Genomic DNA, 19,868 nt, shown 5'->3' on the forward strand with positions numbered 1-19,868 from the left:
ACATTGGCGGATATCTTACCTTAAAGAGAAATAATTTATCTTTCCATTGAGTGCTTGATGAACAAAATTGGCCAAGTATTGACGAAGTTATGGCTTGAAGAATCGGGAAATTTACGAAAAATATGCTAGGTAGACATTTACTAGTCCGGTCGAAACTCCATTTAAACATCGTGTAGCTCACTTACTTTAACCGTCACCGCCATGTTCATTTATTCATCGGAAGGCTTCTCGAGTTTACACACAAGCACAACATAACATAATTTGCATAATGTAGTCACGATATGTAAAGTCGAGAAGCGTTCCGAGAGAAAACTGAACATGGCGGTGACGGTTAAAGTAAGTGAGCTACACGATGTTTAAATGGAGTTTCTACAAAGTACGGGTCATGACACACCTCCAAAGGAGATTGTGGATGAACACAGTTATGGGTACTGTTTACCACCACAAGCGTAGATTTTGTGATTTTGGCTTGGTTTTTTGAGGTACCCATTAGAGCCGTGACGACATTTCGACCGGACAGGAAAATGTCTACCTAGCATAATTTTTCGTAAATTTCCCGATTCATCAAGCCATAATTTCGTCAATACTTTTTTGTTCATCACGCACTCAATGGAAAGATAAATTATTTCTCTTTAAGGTAAGATATCCGTCAATGTTGTATAGAACCAATTTATTAAAATAATCACGGTTTTAAAAAAATAGGTCCGATTTTCTCGACCGCCGAGTTCATACCCTTGATACTATAATATATGTATGTATTACTTTTGGTTAAAAATTTTCGTGCCAGGTCCCTGTGGACTGATTTGGCCAAACTATTACTAAATAGCTCCAGATAAATTTTGAAGCGTCGCTTCAAAAACAAAGATGGCTTCGAAAAAACAAACGAGTGCGCATCTTTTTCGGGCGGTTAATATTTGGCACTGTCAAAAATACACTATCACCCGTTGCTAGGGTTGCTACGAACGTTTCTATTGTTTCCTATTGTTGTAATGTTACCTGCCGTGTGATAATGTAAGATACCAAATATCTCTCTACCAATCATAATGCAGGATTCTCACTTGAGATAAAATGACAAATAATAATAACTTTATCAAATTCCCTTTCTAAAATTTGGACTGTGATTCATGTATACTTGTTATATATGAATAGCAAAGAACAGTGAATATATTTTACCTTTTAGATTCCACAAATGGAATGTTTACTAGCGCCAAGCCGTTTTCAAGATGTATATGGTGTTCTGTCCAGCAGCCGTCCAGGGTTTCGTTGTACAATTTCTTTAACAAAGGTATTTAATTGGAAACATCAGTATTCTTTAATATCTATTTTGCTGACATACGAAAGAAACACAATTTAACAAAGGGTGACAATTTTTTTACTCGTGCCCTATCCGGAACTCGAACTCACGATCTACGGCACCCAATCGCCTAGCCAAACAAAGCTGCGCCTTCTACCACCGCGCCACATCCACGTCCACCAAAAAGGATTTCTCTATGACGAAGTTTAGTCCGTTCAATGTGCTGACATGATCACTGTGTCAATTGTAAAATTATACCTTTGGATCAACAAGACATAGTGCATATGAATCATTATGTTTTATGACATATCACAGAAACACAATTTAACAAAGAATGGCAATTTATTGTCTTGTGCCCTATCCAGGCCTCACGATCTACGGCATCCAATCGCCAAGCCAAACATACATGCGCCTTCTACCACCGCGCCACATTTTTTGCTGACATTAAAACTAAAATAATTATTTCAAGCGTGACATATTGTACGGATGAGCGTCATATTATAAATGGCTTGTAGCTGCATTTGGAAAATTCCTACTCAATTTAACAATAGAAATAACCAAATGAAAAATCTCTTCAGACAAACCTCCCATATCAGGTGCTGGGCTTCCTTGTTGTGTATGATGTATGTGTTGAAGGAATACACTGCCAGAACACCACCAGGACGAAGTACCCGTGTAGCCTACTTCCAAAAACACGGCTGATTTATCCAATGAATGGACATGCCGGCTGTCACCAGGTCCACACTTTCATCCTGTTAGAAATATAAGTCCTCTGCCAGGCCGACCCTGAAGTCGATGTCACTTTTGACTGCCAACGCTTCAGCTATTTGGGATCCACTAACATCCACTCCAATCACATGTTTCCAGGTTTTCGCCAAAGGAAAGGTACTCTGACCGTTCCCACATCCGACGTCAATAGCCAGATCATATGCATACGTTTCAGACTGCATACAGAATTGTTTTATCGTATCATATACATACTGAGGATAAGATGGTCGGTACTGGGAATACAATTTCGCATGTCCTTCGGCTTTAAATCGGCAAAGTATCTCCTCGCTATATGACATCTTTAAAACAATGAAAAACGAAAAACAAATTTATAAATAAGAATAACGTTTAATTATAAGTATCGCCCGTACCGCATTGTTGATTTATTACAAAACGATAATGGAATATCTATAAATATCTGAAAATAAAGCAAAATGAAGGAAAAGTGAAATGCATCATAGTTACGTCTTACAGCATCTGAATCCCACAGACTGAAATGAATCCTGCAAAAGTACGTTCCAAATCCTGCGACAATTAGGTGTGTTGATGTGATAATGTTAGCCTTTAGCTATATATTCCAAGATTGTTAAGGATTAGACGTTTACATTTTTTGAAAGTTTTTTTTTTTGGAAACAGGGCGCATTACTTTTAAGTCAAGTGTTTCACAGCCTCTCCATACCACATGGCCTGAAATGAATCCTGCAATAATTTGGTGTGTTGATATGATAAAAATGTCCTTCAGCTATGTTTAAAATTTGATTAGGAATGGACTTAAACTTTTTGAGAAACAGAGCTAAACGCAAAATTAAAAAGTGAAATGTTGAGGACAACGCCACCGCCGCCGTTTCGCGAACTATCGTCGCGGGCGATACAAAAACTAATATCTGAAATGTTGAAAGAAATTTTACAAACTGCTACTCAGGTATCGAAATAAAAGAAACATTATTTATATGTATCTTCAACATTCACTAATATCATTAGTTTACGTCTTAAGGTATATATCTATAGATCGATTGGACTAGATAGCAAAGCAGTAAGGAGAGTCACAAATAGAAACAAATCACATTTCTTGACATATTATATTAATGAAAAAACAGCAATGTTATAATCAAAAATGAAAATATTTTCTTTGTAAGACACCAAAGTTTTTTCAATTAAATCTTTTTATAGAAAACGGGATTTCCGTAGTGTTAAGTCACGTTCTGTAACATGTTGGCAACTGTTAATCTAAATATTGAGAGTTGCTTAAATTGGAATCAACTTAAACGGTATTTTGTTTCATTAAAGATACTGTAACTGTAAATTCACTAAATTATTTGGTCAAATGATCATTGAAATACACTGTCTCGTCAGCGTCTCATTCACCAAACATTTTGTAAATAACGGTAATCTATATTAATACAGGCTGGTTTTAACGTTTTAAGGAAGTCTACCTACCTTGACTTAGTATGGGTTACTCGAATACTGGTCTGCTGTCAACTCGATGTCAGTAAAGATTCTGATTCATCTAAATTTCAAATATATACGGCATATGTTACATTTTTATTCAGAGTAGAATATATTATATATATTTTTAGGAAACTACGTTGTTGTTGATACGCGATCTCAATAAATGTACAAGTCATCATTCTTTCCAACAAGCTCTTAAAACCCTGAATTAATCAATAGAGTTTGTAGTAAATGCCCTTTCGCCATTACCTTGATGCAAAAGTGAGTATATAAATGAATTATTAATGCTATAATAAATGATATTGTGAAAGTATATAGATTTTTTCCCCATTTCAGTATCATTATACAAAGATGTTGTAGACCCGTTCCAGTATACAGTGATGAACTGTGAGCTTAATAATTACTCTTTGTTTTCATTTCGTAGATACTACGTTAGCTGGGTCTAACAGTGTTTTCGCTGATATCAAAGTTTACCCTGACAACAGTGCTACGTGCGAAGACGAGGATTGCAGTCATGACCTTCATAGTCGAGCTAATCCAAAGACAACTCGAGTTACCAGATGCAAATAAAAAAATATTTACAGATGTTTTATGTAACATGTGTTAAAATAACTAGCATGTGGTTCTAGTTAAAGTTATATGTGCCGTAACTGAGAGAAAGTTTTAAAAATAGTGAAAAACATACCTTCACATATTATTAGGACTTAATATCTTATCAGAATATACACAGAAGGAAATTATGATTTTCAATAATGCATTTTCCATAGGTGATAACAAATTTTAAAACATCACTCAAATTCATTCCAAATATTTTACTCTTTATTAAATTACGAAATGACCACTATGCAACAAAATTTGAATCCAGTTGGCCCAAAACATTACAGACAGATACCTGGTTTTATTTGATTTAGATGTATGTTATTACGTAATTTTATATACAATGGGATTGGGCACGAGTTCTCCAAATTAAATTAAGCTCTCCCTACAGAATAATAATTAATTATATGACAAAGAGAGATATATAAGATATATATAGAGAGAGAGGGTGAGAGAGTGAGGACGAGAGGGAGAGGGGGCGAGTATTTGTTTATTTTAAGATATGTACATGTAAATAATTTCTTAATCTGTTGATATAGATGTATTTGTAATCACTCGCGATGCTAACAACCGAAGTTGCACAAATCGCTGTTCTTGTCTCGCTGCTTTACTTAGAGTTCATCACAATCTATGCCTTGGCATCTTTCTCCTGACAATCTGGTACTTTCTTAATTACGTTTCTCTTCTGTCGCCAACATCAGAAGGACTGATAAAGACATTTTTTAAATAGTTTTTATAAAAAAATAGGAATGAAGAGGAGTACCTCGATGACGTATATTGTCTCAATTATTTTAGGTTTATTAAAAATGACCATACATGTCACCAATCGAGTTCACCTATAAAAATGACCATACCTGTTACCAATGGTGTTCACCTATAAAAATGACCATACATGTTACCAATCGTGCAGATCTATAAAAATGACCATACATGTTACCAATCACGTTCATCTATAAAAAAGACCATACATGATATCAATCACGTTAATCTATAAAAATGACCATACATGATATCAATCGTGTTCATCTAGACCATTATTATTAGTTTGCAATTTTCACCGAAGTTAGACTCGATGGAAAGATTTTGATGCATGAAAGATACTGTAGCTGAAAATCAACTAAATGATTTGGTCAAATGATCATTGAAATACACTGTCTCGTCAGCGTCTCATTCACCAAACATTCTGTATATAATGGTACCATATATTGATACATGCTGGTTTAAACGTTTAAAGGGAGCCTACCTACATTGACTTAGTGTTTTCCTCCAATATTAGTCTGCTGTCAACTCGATGTCAGTACATACAGTTTCTGATTCATCTTGTTATGAGATAAGGGAGATAACTCCTATAGCTATATTATCAATACAGCCTATACATTACATATCATTAATTTAGGTTATAGAACTTAATGATATATGAATAAAACATGTGCTTATTCATAAAAGATTGATCAACAACACTAGAGACGGATATCTACTCTAAATTTTCCCCGTGTTTCCCATTCTTTTTCAAATTTTTTCCTTTTCTAAATCACCTTTATTATTTGCAATATATTTTTGCAAATCGTAAAATTGTTTCAAAAACACAAATTATCCCATTTATGGTAAGTGTACTAAGTGACTTGTGAAAACACCGCATTTTATAGATATATTCTTTTATAATGAGGAGAATTTCATTTTCAACTTTACAGTTGTCGAGGTTTTCAGATATCAGACAAAAAATAAAGGATTGTTTATTGAAAGCAAATGGGATAGAAATAGCGTCTAATAAAATTCTTAGGCTTTTAATTAAATTGTATACTTCACCACATTCCCACAGTATATGTTGAATAGTTTCAATCTCAGAATTGCACAGAGTACATAAAGGCGATAGAACTAAATATGATTTGAAGAGAAAGGAGTTAGTAGTTGGGATATGATGATTTTGTATTGAAGCCACTACAGCTTCGTATCTGTTGTAACAGTGAGAATATTTCAATGTTTATCGGTATGTATAGATATGGTGCTTTACTTTTAGTGATTTCATTGGATGATATGAACTTTTTAACTGCTGAGACAATGCTGTGGTACTGAAGGAAATTATATTTTACCTCATATATACAAATTATTTCCTGAGAATTGTAATAAACTTCTAGTATTATGGTCTGATATTAAGTCGTTTATAATAAGGATTTTTTGTCAAAAAATTCTTTAGCGCGAAAACTGTTTTGTGGCCAATAAGTATAGAAACAAAACTAGTTTTTTTAAGTATTTGCAATCTATTGAAACATTTTAACTGATTTTAGCAAAAGTCGAACAGTCACCGTCGGCAGTTTTCATCATGCTTCTACTCACTGTAGGGCTGCTCAGTAGCGATGAACTATCTCTGCATTATAAATGTGAATACTCACAATAAGCATTTATAGTGAAAATTCTTGTTGTCTTGTCTCCTGCGTTTGTTTAAATCTTAACGTTTTTGTAAATCTCAATGGATTTTGGTTTTGTCCCGTCGTCTGTTTGCATTTAGCGACGTCACGTACAGACGCTTGAAATAGCATGTCTTTCAACACGTTCACCTAATCACCGTCTGGCTCATCATAAACCAACATATGTGCTAGCGCTTTGACGGTAAGCGAAAAGACAGTGAACGAAATATGCCCCGTCCTTAATATGATTTTTTTATTTGATAAACAGACTTAATTTGGCAAAAACTATTACTAAATAGCTCCAGATAAAGTTTTTGAAGCGTCGCTTCAAACACAACAAAGATGGCGTCGAATAAGAAAACGAAGTGCGCCATCTTTTTCGGGCGGTTAATATTTTTGCACTGTCTCAAAAATACACTATCACCCGTTGCTAGGGGGTTTGCTACGATAACGTACTATTGTCTATTCTGGAGAGTTCCTAGCCGTGTTCGTGCACTCCCCTATGTTGCCCCTGCAACGTGTGATAGTGTAAAATACCAAATATCTCTCGACCCATCAGATATGCTAGGAGTCTCACTTGAGTATAATAATGTAAAGTACTAACCATGTATTCTATATATACTGGATGGGTTCCCCTACATTACGCACAGGCCAGCATCAAATGTGAATTGAAGAGCCTGGATCAACTTTTAATAAATGGAGTTCATTTCTTTTAGTTTATGCTAGACAAATTTACATCAAATACTTCTATAAGTTTTAAAGTGCGTCCTGTTATTTCTAAATTATGTCTTCTAGATCTACATGAAATAGAAAATATAAACAATAAACAAGTAGAGCTTCGCATATCCTATATATGCCGTGCATGATTCATATTAAAACATTTGGCTGCGCCCTTTAAGGCCTTGCCTTCAGTCATATCAGCGACATAACATGAAAGTTTAAAGCTGTCGACCCGACAGGATCCTTACGATTCACTGATGATTTTTTTTTTGTTTGTTTGATTTATTAACGTCCTATTAACAGCTATGGTCATGTAAGGGACGGCCTCCCATGTATGCGGTGTGTTGCGTGTATGTTGTGCGAGGTGAGTGTTTTGGGAGACTGCGGTATTTTCATGTTGTGTCTTCTTGTATAGTGAAAATGTTGCCCTTTTTATAGTGCTATATCACTGAAGCATGCCGCCGAAAAGACACCAAGCAACACACCCCACCGGTCACATTATAACTGACAACGGGCGAACCAGTCGTCCCACTCCCTGTATGCCGAACGCTAAGCAGGAACAGAAAATTCACTGATGATGCATTCCCGCACTCAAAAAACAATTCCGGAATGTCGTTATGCTTATAACATTACCGCACGGTTTACGGGGGGGATCCGGATCAGTTGGATCAGTGAGTGGTGTTTCTAACTTAAATCGGAAAATTTTAAATGCTTATGACACCAAATAAATGAATTTAAAGCTACTATTTGTTGGCTTTTGACACTGTATTGTACACCACATGCTATTTACAGTATTGACATTGGTAATTTTATAGTGCGTATTTCTCTACTGCATGTATTATACTGTTTCTATATTCTGACTTACTACTACAAGTTACAGTAGGGCCTATAGGCCAATATTATAGTATTGACAATATGACTATATTCAAAATATGTCGAATTAAATCATCAATCTTGCACATGTTACTTCGATATGACATTTCTTCTTGAACTCATTTAAATTTTGGGGCAAAAATGCAATGATATAAATATATGTATCAAAAATATCAATATTTAGAAAGAACGATTTTAGTTGCTATTTTTACGACGCGCATTTTCTTTTTCCTTTTTTTTGGCGTAGTAAACCTTTGCTATATACAATGAAGTTCAATTCTCAAGGTATGTTTCTCTCTTCTTTCATCTGTATCCGTAATATCAGTGTTCCCCGTCTCCTGAAGCTGGCACGTCATTTAATAACCGTGTGTATTAGTCCTTGACTAAACTAACCTCCTCTCGGAGTCGGAAGTAAAGGTTCTCGACATGCAAGGTGATCACATCCAGAAACCATGACGATGTGAAGCATATGTGTTTAATATGCATATGGTCCTTTCAAAGATGAACTTTCATCGGTGGAAATAAGCAACAACATTTCAAGCACACCTGTCACACACTCATAAACAATTTTTAAACGTCACTTTCAAATGAATTCGACTGAAACATTGATCCGCCATGTCTATAAACTAAGTGTCTAAACAGACGGATTCTATACATATATATCCTTTCCATACCCTTCTCGCTTGCTGTCAAGTATCTCAGTGTTACCAAGGACGTATATGAGACGTATCTTACGTGTAGATTGAGTTTCGAGACAGCCCTGTAAATCAAGTAACACGAGAGTGCGTGTCGGCTTGTAACAAAGCTCATTTAGCCAGGGTCTTGACTAGGCCTATAGAAGGTCTTACTTAGTCGGGAACTCGATTAGAGAGGATTTAGACGACTCATTCCCCGAACACCAACTCTGTTAATACAATAGGGGTGTTTATGTAGGGAACCCTTTGAAGTTATAGTCGTGCTTGAATCGTGTATTGATTTTTATGTTAAACGTATGAACATTACGCTTGAACGTTTTAGGAAACGTGCCGCGCAGCAAAATTTTCTAAAGATGAAGTACAAATGTGCATTTCTAGAACATTTCACTCGGCGAAAATAAGGGGGCAAAAAGACATGTTTGCCCCCCCCCCTGCCCCCCTCGCTTTCTATAATGGGACAAAGCACTTATACTACATATAAAAGTCTATTCTCCCGAAGGCATCCTCGGTACTACAGGAGTTACTACCACTGACGTTATATCCATCCCTGGACTATCTGAAGTCTATAGAACATATGTGTTATCCTTTGTGGTACATCAAAAGAATCGAATAACCGTACGCTGTGGTGATGAATGTGGCTTTGAAGTTTGGCGTCGCTCGATTTTTCTGTTTAACTGTCTTAAGTTTTAATACGAGATAGTTCAGGGGTGGATATTACGTCCACAGGCATTTGGTTCTAGTATTACACATATATAGAGAGAAAAATATCTATAAAGTCAAATGCCTGTGATTACGTCAGTGATAGTAACCCCTGGAGCATAGAGGATGTCCGAAAGCGACATAAGACATAAATTTATAGTTTCATTGTATTTGATATCCTAAATTGGATATTTCTCATTCTCCATTTTTTGTATTTGTCTTCATTGTGTTTAAAATTTCAGCGGCAACTGATATGGAAGCACCGGAACTCCGTCACGTATTCCTTGTGTCACTGAAACAATTACTCCGCGCCAAGTATGGGCTCGCAGTGACGTCACAACGTCAACTTGACGGATATGTAGATGAAAATGTTTGGGTCGATGTTTCTGTCGACGTGGAAAATCCCTATATCGAGCAGACAAGTGTGGACGGCTATGTGGTCAAACTAATCAACGAAAAGGACTCGAGGACGCCGTCACTACTGGGTATGGGCTGGTAACAGTTTCGCTGTGTGTTTTTTTAGCTCACCGGCCCTCAACGACCTACATGAATACATGAAACACAGCACCCTTAGACTTTTCGCAGACGATAGTATCATTTACAAGACCATACACGAACAAGAAGACACACAGAAACTACAACACGACCTTGACAACGCAGGACAATGGGAACATGACTGGCTAATGCAATTTCTTCCCGACAAGTGCAACGTCATCTCCACTACCACCAAACGCAACAAAATCCACCACAACTTCACTCTCCATAACCACTCACTTGAACACGTCAAATACAGTAAAAACATAGGCCTCACACTACAAAACAACCTCCAATGGGATAAACACACCAACAACATAACCGCAAATGCAAACAGAATACTAGGTTTCCTAAAACGAAACCTCACAATCAATTCACCACACATTAAAGAACACGCATATAAAGCACTTGTTAGACCCAAACTTGAGTACTGCTCCTCTATCTGGGACCCACATAATACTGGCCAAATACAACAAATAGAAAAAACTCAACGCAGAGCAGCAAGATATGAACACAACAGATATCATAGCACTTCTTCAGTCACAGACATGTTATACACACTCCAATGGCCAACACTACAAACACGCCGTCTACAATCACGACTCATCCTCCTATATAAAATCACACACCATCTCGTTGCCAACAACCCAGAGCAATACCTAACACCTGTGGACACCCGCACTAGACACACACATCCCTATGCATACAGACACATCGCAGCCACAAAGGATACATTTAAGTATTCCTTTTTCCCACACACCATCACACACTCGAATCTCCTCCGTGGCAACAGTACAAAACACTACACTGGAGGGCTTCAAGGCAAACATAAACAACGTAGCCCCTGAAGTCCCCACTCGCTTATAAACACCTCATTTTTATCAAGCTTTTAACCTATCCACTTTTATCTATTCCAGCACCAGAAAAAAAAGCACTGTATATAACCCCCTTCCCCACGCCACTGAGCCGTATCACCTCACCTTAAATAGTCACTATTGACGGATGGTGATAAACCAAAGAAGAAGAAGACAGAAAATCTCAATAACAGCAAAAATTGATATTCGTTGTAGCAGCGCTGGGGATGTGACACTGCTGATAAAATGTCATTAATTTGTTACAGTTCATCTGACGTTCCTCCTGTTTATTCACAACTAAAACATAAGTCAGATCCGGAAACATCCAGATTCCGGATATTTAGTAACATATAAAAAATAATCAATTGCCGGTAACAATTATCCGGATTAATATATATATACCCATGCCACTCCACTCCTGACCAGTATATAACCCATAATCATAACATCGTGGTTCAGAGTAAGATTGCTCAAAAGTTTAATAATGCACAACCTACATGTATATCGAATTCGACTCATTTTTATTGTCATCGTGTTTCGTCTGTCGTCGTGCGCCGTGCGCCGTGCGCCGTCCACCGTCCGCCGTGCGTCGTGCGTAAAACTATTTATACAAAAGCCTACTCCTCCTAAACCCTTAAGTGAATTACATCCATATTTGGTATGAAACATCCTTGGGGAAGGACAATCATATTTTATATAAATGAGATAGGTCCAACCCCTAGGGGCTGAGGGGTGGGGCCCCAAAAGGGCAAATTTTCTTAATTTCAGTTGTAAAATCCTACTCCTCCTTCATTCTTAGATGGATTTCATTCATATTTGGTGTGAAACATTATTGGGGACGGATAGTCATAATTTATTTAAATGAGCCTGGTCTGGCCCCTTGGGGTTGAGGGATAGGGCCCCAAAAGGCCAAATTTTCTTAATTTTAGCTTTAAAATTCTACTCCTCCTTCATCCTTGGATGAATTTCATCCATATTTGGTGTGAAACATCATTGGGGAAGGACAATCATATTTTATATAAATGAGTCTTGTCCGACCCCTAGGGGCTGAGGGGTGGGTCCCAAAAGGGCAAATTTTCTTAATTTTAGCTGGTCCACTTCCTGTTTCCAGGATTTGGTCTCCGGTCTCAATTAAAATTGGTCTATAGGGGTTTTAATTGATGCCGAACAATATGCAAACATTTTCGTAAAGATTTTGGTATTCCAAGATGGCCGCTTGCCTACTTCCTGTTTTAAGGGTTCAGTCTCCGATCTCAATGAAAATTGGTATATAGGGGTTTTAATTGATGCTGAACAACATGCAAACATTTTCGTAAAGATTTTGGTATTCCAAGATGGCCGCTTGCCTACTTCCTGTTTTAAGGGTTCAGTCTCCGATCTCAATGAAAATTGGTATATAAGGGTTTTACTTGATGCTGAACAACATGCAAACATTTTTCGTAAAGATTTTGGTATTCCAAGATGGCTGCTGGCCCACTTCCTGTTTTCAGGTTTCAGTCTCCGATCTCAATGAAAATGGTCTATAGGGGTTTTAATTGATTCAGAGGGGAAACTTTAGGTGAGGACAATCATATTTTATAAAGGACCGAGCTAAGACCCATTGGGATAGTACGGCGGAGGTCCAAAATGGGAGCTTTGCTGAAATTTGGCTTTAAAATCTGACTCCTCCTTAGATTAATCCTTGATTGGGTTACAACTATATATGGATGAAGGGCTACCAAGTTTGTTCAATAAATGACATTTACCTATTTCAGAAACTTACATATTCAACTCCTTTTTCTCTATCGCACTTTATAGTGATGTTAGACTGTAATGTTTGACTTTAACCTTAATCGAGAGAAAACTATCTAGAGGGAGTGTATCCTATTTTTTTCAATTTAAAGTAAATTGGTTGAGATGGTTTTTCACAGGTGTCCAAATTTATACACCGTATACTTGTCAATGTTGTGTAACTTGTGTTATTTAAAAAAAACAACACCTTGCAGGCAATATTTAACTAAGCATTTAATTGCATTCTCGGGGGATTAATGATCCTATAATTCTCCCAGAATTGCAGACAAATTGAATAACGCGCGTTAGCGCGTAATGATTATATTATCTCTTAAAGTTAAGGAATATTCATAAATCTGGGACCTATTGGTAACTAAATATATATTTATAGACTCTCTAGTATTGTAATTGAATGCTGCTTTTATGGTCGAATTGCAGATGGAACTAATCAACTTTTTAAACATTTTTTTTTAAATAATGTAGATGCGCGAATGCGATTGATGCTGCACGTCATTGAAGACGGCATCCCAACTCCACTTCCGGTCCGAACCGTTACCGGAAGTTATACAAGCTCCGTTGATCTCATCAAAAATGGCAAGTATTTTCCCTGTATTATCAGGGGACTAATCAAAACAATGGGAAATATTTATTTTTACATTTAACTATCTGCAGGAATATATTTTTAATGACAACAATTTATATAAATTCGATACCAACTTATTTAAAAACATGTTTGATCCTGTGGCAATGCCAGTTACCTCGGAATTAATTTCTCCCACAGTTAATTGTGGGGGCCTCAATGCACCCTGGGAGAGATTGCCTCGGAATACGATTTTTGTTGCATTGTGAGTCTCTGACAGAGGGATATTTTCTTCTTTAAATTAGACACAGTTGTATTGAAATATGTATTTACTGGCATTTAGAATCAAGATGGCAAAACAATCATTTAATTCTCTGTGGTCTTGTAGTTGAACTTCGTCCTTGAATTATTTCGATGCTTGATCCTATATGTTTTGGATCCTTTTTAAAATCTAGAAATACACCGTTGATTAATAAAAACTAGATTTTCTTACAGGAAAAGTCGCCAAACGACAAATGATAGTGTTAACCTATATAGAAGGACATGTGTTGTCTGACCTTTCTGTGACCCCGAGTGTGATACAAGAGTTGGGCAACCTCTCCGGAAAGTTAAACATCCGTATGCAAGTTGGTAGCGTAACGTATTGAATGTGTTTCGTCAATTGATTTTTTTTCAGATTGAAACGCTCAAGCGGAGTGATAGTTTACGCATGCATTTTCATTTCCTTGAGCTTCGTAGATGTCATTTCGGCTATTTGGTTCAGGTATCTGGTATTCTGAAAAATCCCTCTTCGTCTCGCTGTCACGTGATCAGGAATGATCATGGACCAAAATGTGAACTACAAGAAATTAGAAGAATTATACACAGATGCAAACAATGATATTTTGCGTTTTAATTCAACTTTTCTCTAGACCTAAGGTTGTTTCAATTAGATCGACAAAGGCGACAGATACGTGCAGCAACAAATCGCCGTGAGCGACGACATTATCTTTGTCTTCGAACATGCCGCCTATGCATTTGTATGTAATAGTGTTCACTGCTGTCGTCGCCGGGAAAGGCTTGTTAGAGGTTTTTGTTATGTTGGAGACGTCAGACATGTAAAACTAAGGGCCGAAACAATGACAAAATCTTCTGAGCTGCTGCCTGCTTCGTTTATTTTCATTTTTTTCTTCACGTAAGTCACATAATAATCGAAACCCAGAGAAACAATTCCGGAAATGGAGATTGTAAAATTAGAATCAAACATATAACATTTTTATATTACGGATTAACTGATATTTTCTTTGACATGTACAAATACACGTATACGACACTGCATGCCATACTATACTATTAACCTCTTATATAATAAAACACCAATAACCGTATATAGCTTTGGAAGCCAGAAGTTGTCTCAATGACATTTTCCATCAGGTCATTGTCAGCGTCTGTTTACTTTGACTATTGAAACATTTTGTCCACCATACTCACCGGGGCTAATCGTACAAACTGGGCTACGCTATTTACGCTCGTGGAAGCGCTTTTTATATAGAAAAATGTCGTCTGGGGGAACGTACACGATAAATATTTGCTCGATGTTCAACTCACGGCTAAGATTACAAATTTACAAGGTACCCACGGAACATTATAATTATTGATTCACCGATTCGTAGAAGCAAAATTGATGTTTTATTGTTTTATACTTTGTCCTTTATTTCGCGCACAATATAGACGGGTATGCTATGTCATGGTTGAAAAGTGTGATGTTTGTTGTATATTCAAATAGATATATATATCTAAACGAGAGACAGAGCTAAAACTGGATTCAGTTCATAAAATTATCACGGATTTCAATTATAAGCGACCTTTTTTCTTGTTGAATCTTCTGTTATAACTACCTTTTCCAAATTACGCATACGAAAACGCTAACCGGTAATACATCATAGTTCCTAAATCATTTCTCATTTTTTCAGTAGAATAGTACTGCTGCACAAAAATCATCTGAGCAAAGATTTATAGTTTTGAATTAAAATACAGTATATACAGAATAAATTCAATTAACATTTTTGCATTGTAATTCGACCTATTATGTATTAATAGCCAACTGAATACAGTTCAACGCTTAAACTCTGAACAGCGAAATTAAAGTTTTGGGGAACATTCTGGTTAATACTCCGTGAACCATTCTAAGCATGAGTTAGTTAACATGACGGAAAAGCGTCTTAGAACTTGAAATCCTGAAACGCGACCTACCAGACGAATCGGAATCGTTCCAACGTGGTATTCAATTTGACGTCAGTTTAGTACTGTTGTCATGGATATGACTTTCGACTGAAGCAATTGTATATTAAGAACTAGTATATGCATATACCAATCTGCAGCGTATGCGTAATTTGTAAAATATAGTTATAACAGTAACATTCAACAAGAAAAAGTCACATAATCATTGAAATCTGTAATAATTTTATGAACTGAATCCAGTTTTAGCTCTGTCTCTCGTTTAGGTATATATTTCTTTAAATATATGACAAAATCACTCTTTTAAATCATGATATGACATAACCGCTATACTATGCACGGAATACAGGACAAAGTATAATACAATAAAATGTCAATTTTGCTTCTACGATTTGGTGAATAACTCTACTGTTCAGTGGTTAAACTGTATATTTGGAATCTTATCCGTGAGTTGAACACCGAGCAAATATTTTTCACGCACGTACTTCTAGACGACAATTTCTATGTAAACGAAGCGTTTCCGCGAGCGTAAATAGCGTAGCCCGGTTTGTACGATTAGCCCCGGTGATACTTGAATGGTCATTCCTAATCAGGTATAAGACAGTGTGTTTGTCCTAGTAGGGACTGGTACTTACCACAAGTCATGGCTGTTACTAGGACTCATACACCATATCATGTTCAATATGTATCAATCAGAAGGTGTTCTAAATCTTAATAATATTCGAGTCATCAGTAGCAGTGAGATCAATATTTATCAATTCCCTAGTGGTAATGCTAAATACGCGTAACTTTGTATGTCACAGTCGTTCTCGGACTCCGGAGCCCTAGATTACGACAGCATATGGAAATTATCCCAGATTGGACAGCTCCAAGGTCTAATACACTACGCCCCGAGTGAGAAACTCCGGACTTTGGCGTCAAAGATAATCTCGGAATTCAACTTATTAGTCATGACGCGTGTACAGGAATTCCAAACAGGTAGGCAGTGAGTCCCGTTCTTTGTTTAATTATACAAGTTTGTGTGTTACTACAGGAGTTGGTATAGATAGTTCTACTCTCTAGCTCTGCTGATGTTTAATATACGTTGACTTGTACATGTACTTATTCCCTTCATAGCATCAATATCGACGAGATTCATATGTACCTTGTACATGTATTTGAAATGCATACAGTAAGTGTGCACTCAATTAGAGTCGTTGACCTTAGACTTTAGCTAGAGGTCGTTTAAGGATGAAATAATTCTGTTTCCTTCTTTTAGATTTTAATCAATGTGAAAAGTAGCCAGTAGAAAATTAAAATGTCTTTTTGTTTAAAGTGAATCCAATTTTTCTACCAAAAGGGTTGATCCACCATGACATGGGACTACAAAATATCGTCATGAGGAGAAATGACACCAACTCAACATGGCAGGTGGCCGCCATTTTAGACTTCGGGGATGTTTGTACTTCCTGCTACGTATTTGAAGTGGCCATCTTGATTTCCAACATGTTTATGAATGAATTATCGAGGTCATTCACAACAGATAAAATGGCCTCGACCCGGGACATGGTTTTAGAGTCGTATACTTCAGTTATGCCTTTGTCAGCGACAGAAAAGTCGGTACTGGACATTTGTATTGTAGCCCGTATTTTGCAGTGTAGTCTGCTCGGGGAAAAAGCGCGGGAATCAGATCCCGGAAATGTGTATATTGGAAATTATATTTGTTGGGGTTTCCTAGACAAACTCGACGGAGAGACCAAAATCTCCATCAGACAAGACGATGAAGAAGCAAAGACACTTTTGATACCCAATAACGTTTGATCTACATGTGTAATCGGTCGCATTACCGCACGTTACATAGAACTCCTCCTGGTTACATAATATTATAAGACTCTTTCATATGTGGATATGAAGGATAGGGATATTCTACCGGAGGTTCACAAAATGTAGTAAAACCCGAGGCTTGTCGAGGATTTTGCAACATTTTGTGATCCCGAGGGTAGAATATCCCTATCCTTCATATCCACTAATGAAAGAGTACTTTTATTTCATATCTCGACGTTTTATTGCAATTTTACAAGTATAATATCCCACTATTTTGAATTAAATTCGCAGAAATCCACGGTTAGAGGACAATTTTTCATACATGAAAAATAACGTGATATTTCAACAAAAATGCCGTTTGTTTGCATCTTTTATAGTAAAACTAGTCAAGTTTGTGAAAAAAGATTAAAATTTTACCGAGGAAATAGAAATTTTGTTGACGCTGTGACGTCACGAGGCTTTATTGCATGGGTAGCCATGCAATACAGCCTCATGCGGCATGAGTTTATTGCCCTAGACCAGCCAGTATTACATCCGTAGGTATGAAAGAAATAATCTTTCATTTTGATTGGTTGGCCAAAATGGATCATGTGCGTCAATTGGTTACTTGCTATTGTTGATGTTATGTCTGTATGAAGTGCCAGTGGAGAAATTATTACAAACAAATTATCATATGATAAATACAGAGTCCGAAGGGCTGACGATTATTATTCTCAAAAAGCACACAAGGCGGCGCTACACGTACTTGAGAGCAGAAACCAGAAACCAGAATTCTACAGAGATCCGAAGGTTATCCTGAAGCGTTTTGACATTTGCCTGGTTTAAAATAGAGGCCATACAATTGTATTGCACTTTTTGAATACGATGCATTTAAAACACTTGGAAAGTAATAGTCAATGTAGTCGAGAATATACATGTATGAAGCCTAATTCGCTAAAACTCGATGAAATATTTCTTAAATGTCTGCGTAAGCAATTTGTTCCTATATTTTAACCCTATTTTTAGCGTCGGCGAATTGTCATATAAGCTGCCATACTTGATAAAATAATATCCAACTTTTGGAGTGTATATTGTTAAATGTGAGGACCTAAACTATTTTCAAGTCTTCGTTGGAAGGATTATGATGCAGGGATTGGCTCCAGCTAAAACACTAGTTATATTCAAACACGATAGAATCCATTGCGTGAATTAGGAATAATGTTTTTGAATGAATCTAGGTTATCGACCTATTTATCTGTTGTAGCGTTTCGCATTTCATTGTTCAAAAAAAAACAAAAACAAAAAAAACAAACTAAAACTCTTGAACGGAGAGGATCGGTGTGGGTTATACATAGTCTTAATTACACTCACTAAGGGGATTTGAAGCGTCTAAAAATCAAGCGGTGCTTAACAAGAACTATTTCATTAAAATCATCTTTGGTAACTTCTGGCTTAAAAGAAATTAAAAAAACTGCTGTAACAGCTGTTGTTTGAATATCTAAGCAAACCTGGAGTCTAGGGGTTTGTGAAAGATGTTTTACTGGAATAGCTCTTATTTCTGAAAAACAGAAAAGTGACAACTAAATAATAGTGTATTTCATTTCAGATAAATTATTACATGTATTTCTTTCTTTTTTTAAAATACATGTACATTCATAAATGAAATATGTAATAATACCATAATTACAGGAAAACATGCATGTCAATCTGCATATAATCCTCTAAATGCTCAATGTAATTAAAACATATTTTTGCAATATAACAGCACAGTCATTACTTTATAGTACAGATATTGACTAATGATATTCTATATTTGCATATTATAGAGTTATCTGCCCTAACAGGTAGGTATTGATTGTGATGTCGTGTGTTTGCAGGCATAACATCATACTTTTAAGAGAAAAAATAGAGAATTTCGCACACAAAATAATGACATCACAACGAATACCTACCCGCAAGGGAGGCAACTCTGTAATATACAAAGATGGAAACTGTTTTATATGAGGAGACACAATAATATTTTATAATTGACGAGTTTGGTCAAAATCCACGAGTTTTAATTTTCTTCATTTGGTTTCTTTCTTCTTTGTTAAAAAAAACTTTGAAATAATTCACATTTTGTTTTTTGTGTCTTTTTGTGAACAGCACACGTCTTTCTGTCATCACGGTCTACTTCAGTGTCTAAAATACATGTAATAAAAAGAAAACATTAAAAGTTTTTGCATGTGTGAAATATGATATATTTTATATACCGGTACAAGAAATATTCATCACTATTTGTTTTTATCAATTGAGATTTCTTATCAACAATCTTAATAAAATTCATACAACTTTGATCTTAAAATGAATATCTCAAATATGGTCCTCACCATTCCTCTGACAAAATAGGTGTAGGGAGGCAGTATAGGAAAGGTAATTTATATTTTTATTCATTTACGTGACCTTCCAGGTTACCTTTTTCCGAAACGTTGTTTTAAATTTTTGACAATGGGAATGTAAAAACAAGATCGATAATTGATATTTTTTTTTTTTTGTAGAGTCGCAAAAATTATTAACATACCGTTAATAACTGCATTTATCACCTTCTGAACTGAATTTGATTAAAAAAAAGTAAAATTGTTGAATTTTCAT

At 36.2% G+C, this 19,868-nt stretch overlaps 2 protein-coding genes across 2 annotated transcripts; both read left to right on the forward strand.

The window, feature by feature from the left end:
- The first annotated feature begins 9,738 nt into the window (after positions 1-9,738).
- Positions 9,739-19,414, forward strand: LOC138317332 (hydroxylysine kinase-like). Its single transcript, XM_069258918.1, has 4 exons — positions 9,739-9,985; positions 13,142-13,864; positions 16,259-16,433; positions 16,795-19,414. Exons 2-4 carry the CDS (start codon positions 13,754-13,756, stop codon positions 17,253-17,255), a joined length of 747 nt encoding a protein of 248 aa, XP_069115019.1. The 5' UTR covers positions 9,739-9,985; positions 13,142-13,753; the 3' UTR covers positions 17,256-19,414.
- On the forward strand, positions 10,055-10,882 carry LOC138317162 (uncharacterized). The gene has a single exon (XM_069258720.1). The coding sequence runs from the start codon at positions 10,055-10,057 to the stop codon at positions 10,880-10,882; it is 828 nt and encodes a 275-aa protein (XP_069114821.1).
- Positions 19,415-19,868: the final 454 nt, after the last annotated feature.

This window comes from Argopecten irradians, chromosome 3 (genome assembly GCF_041381155.1).
Source record: "Argopecten irradians isolate NY chromosome 3, Ai_NY, whole genome shotgun sequence".
NCBI lineage: Eukaryota > Metazoa > Mollusca > Bivalvia > Pectinida > Pectinidae > Argopecten > Argopecten irradians.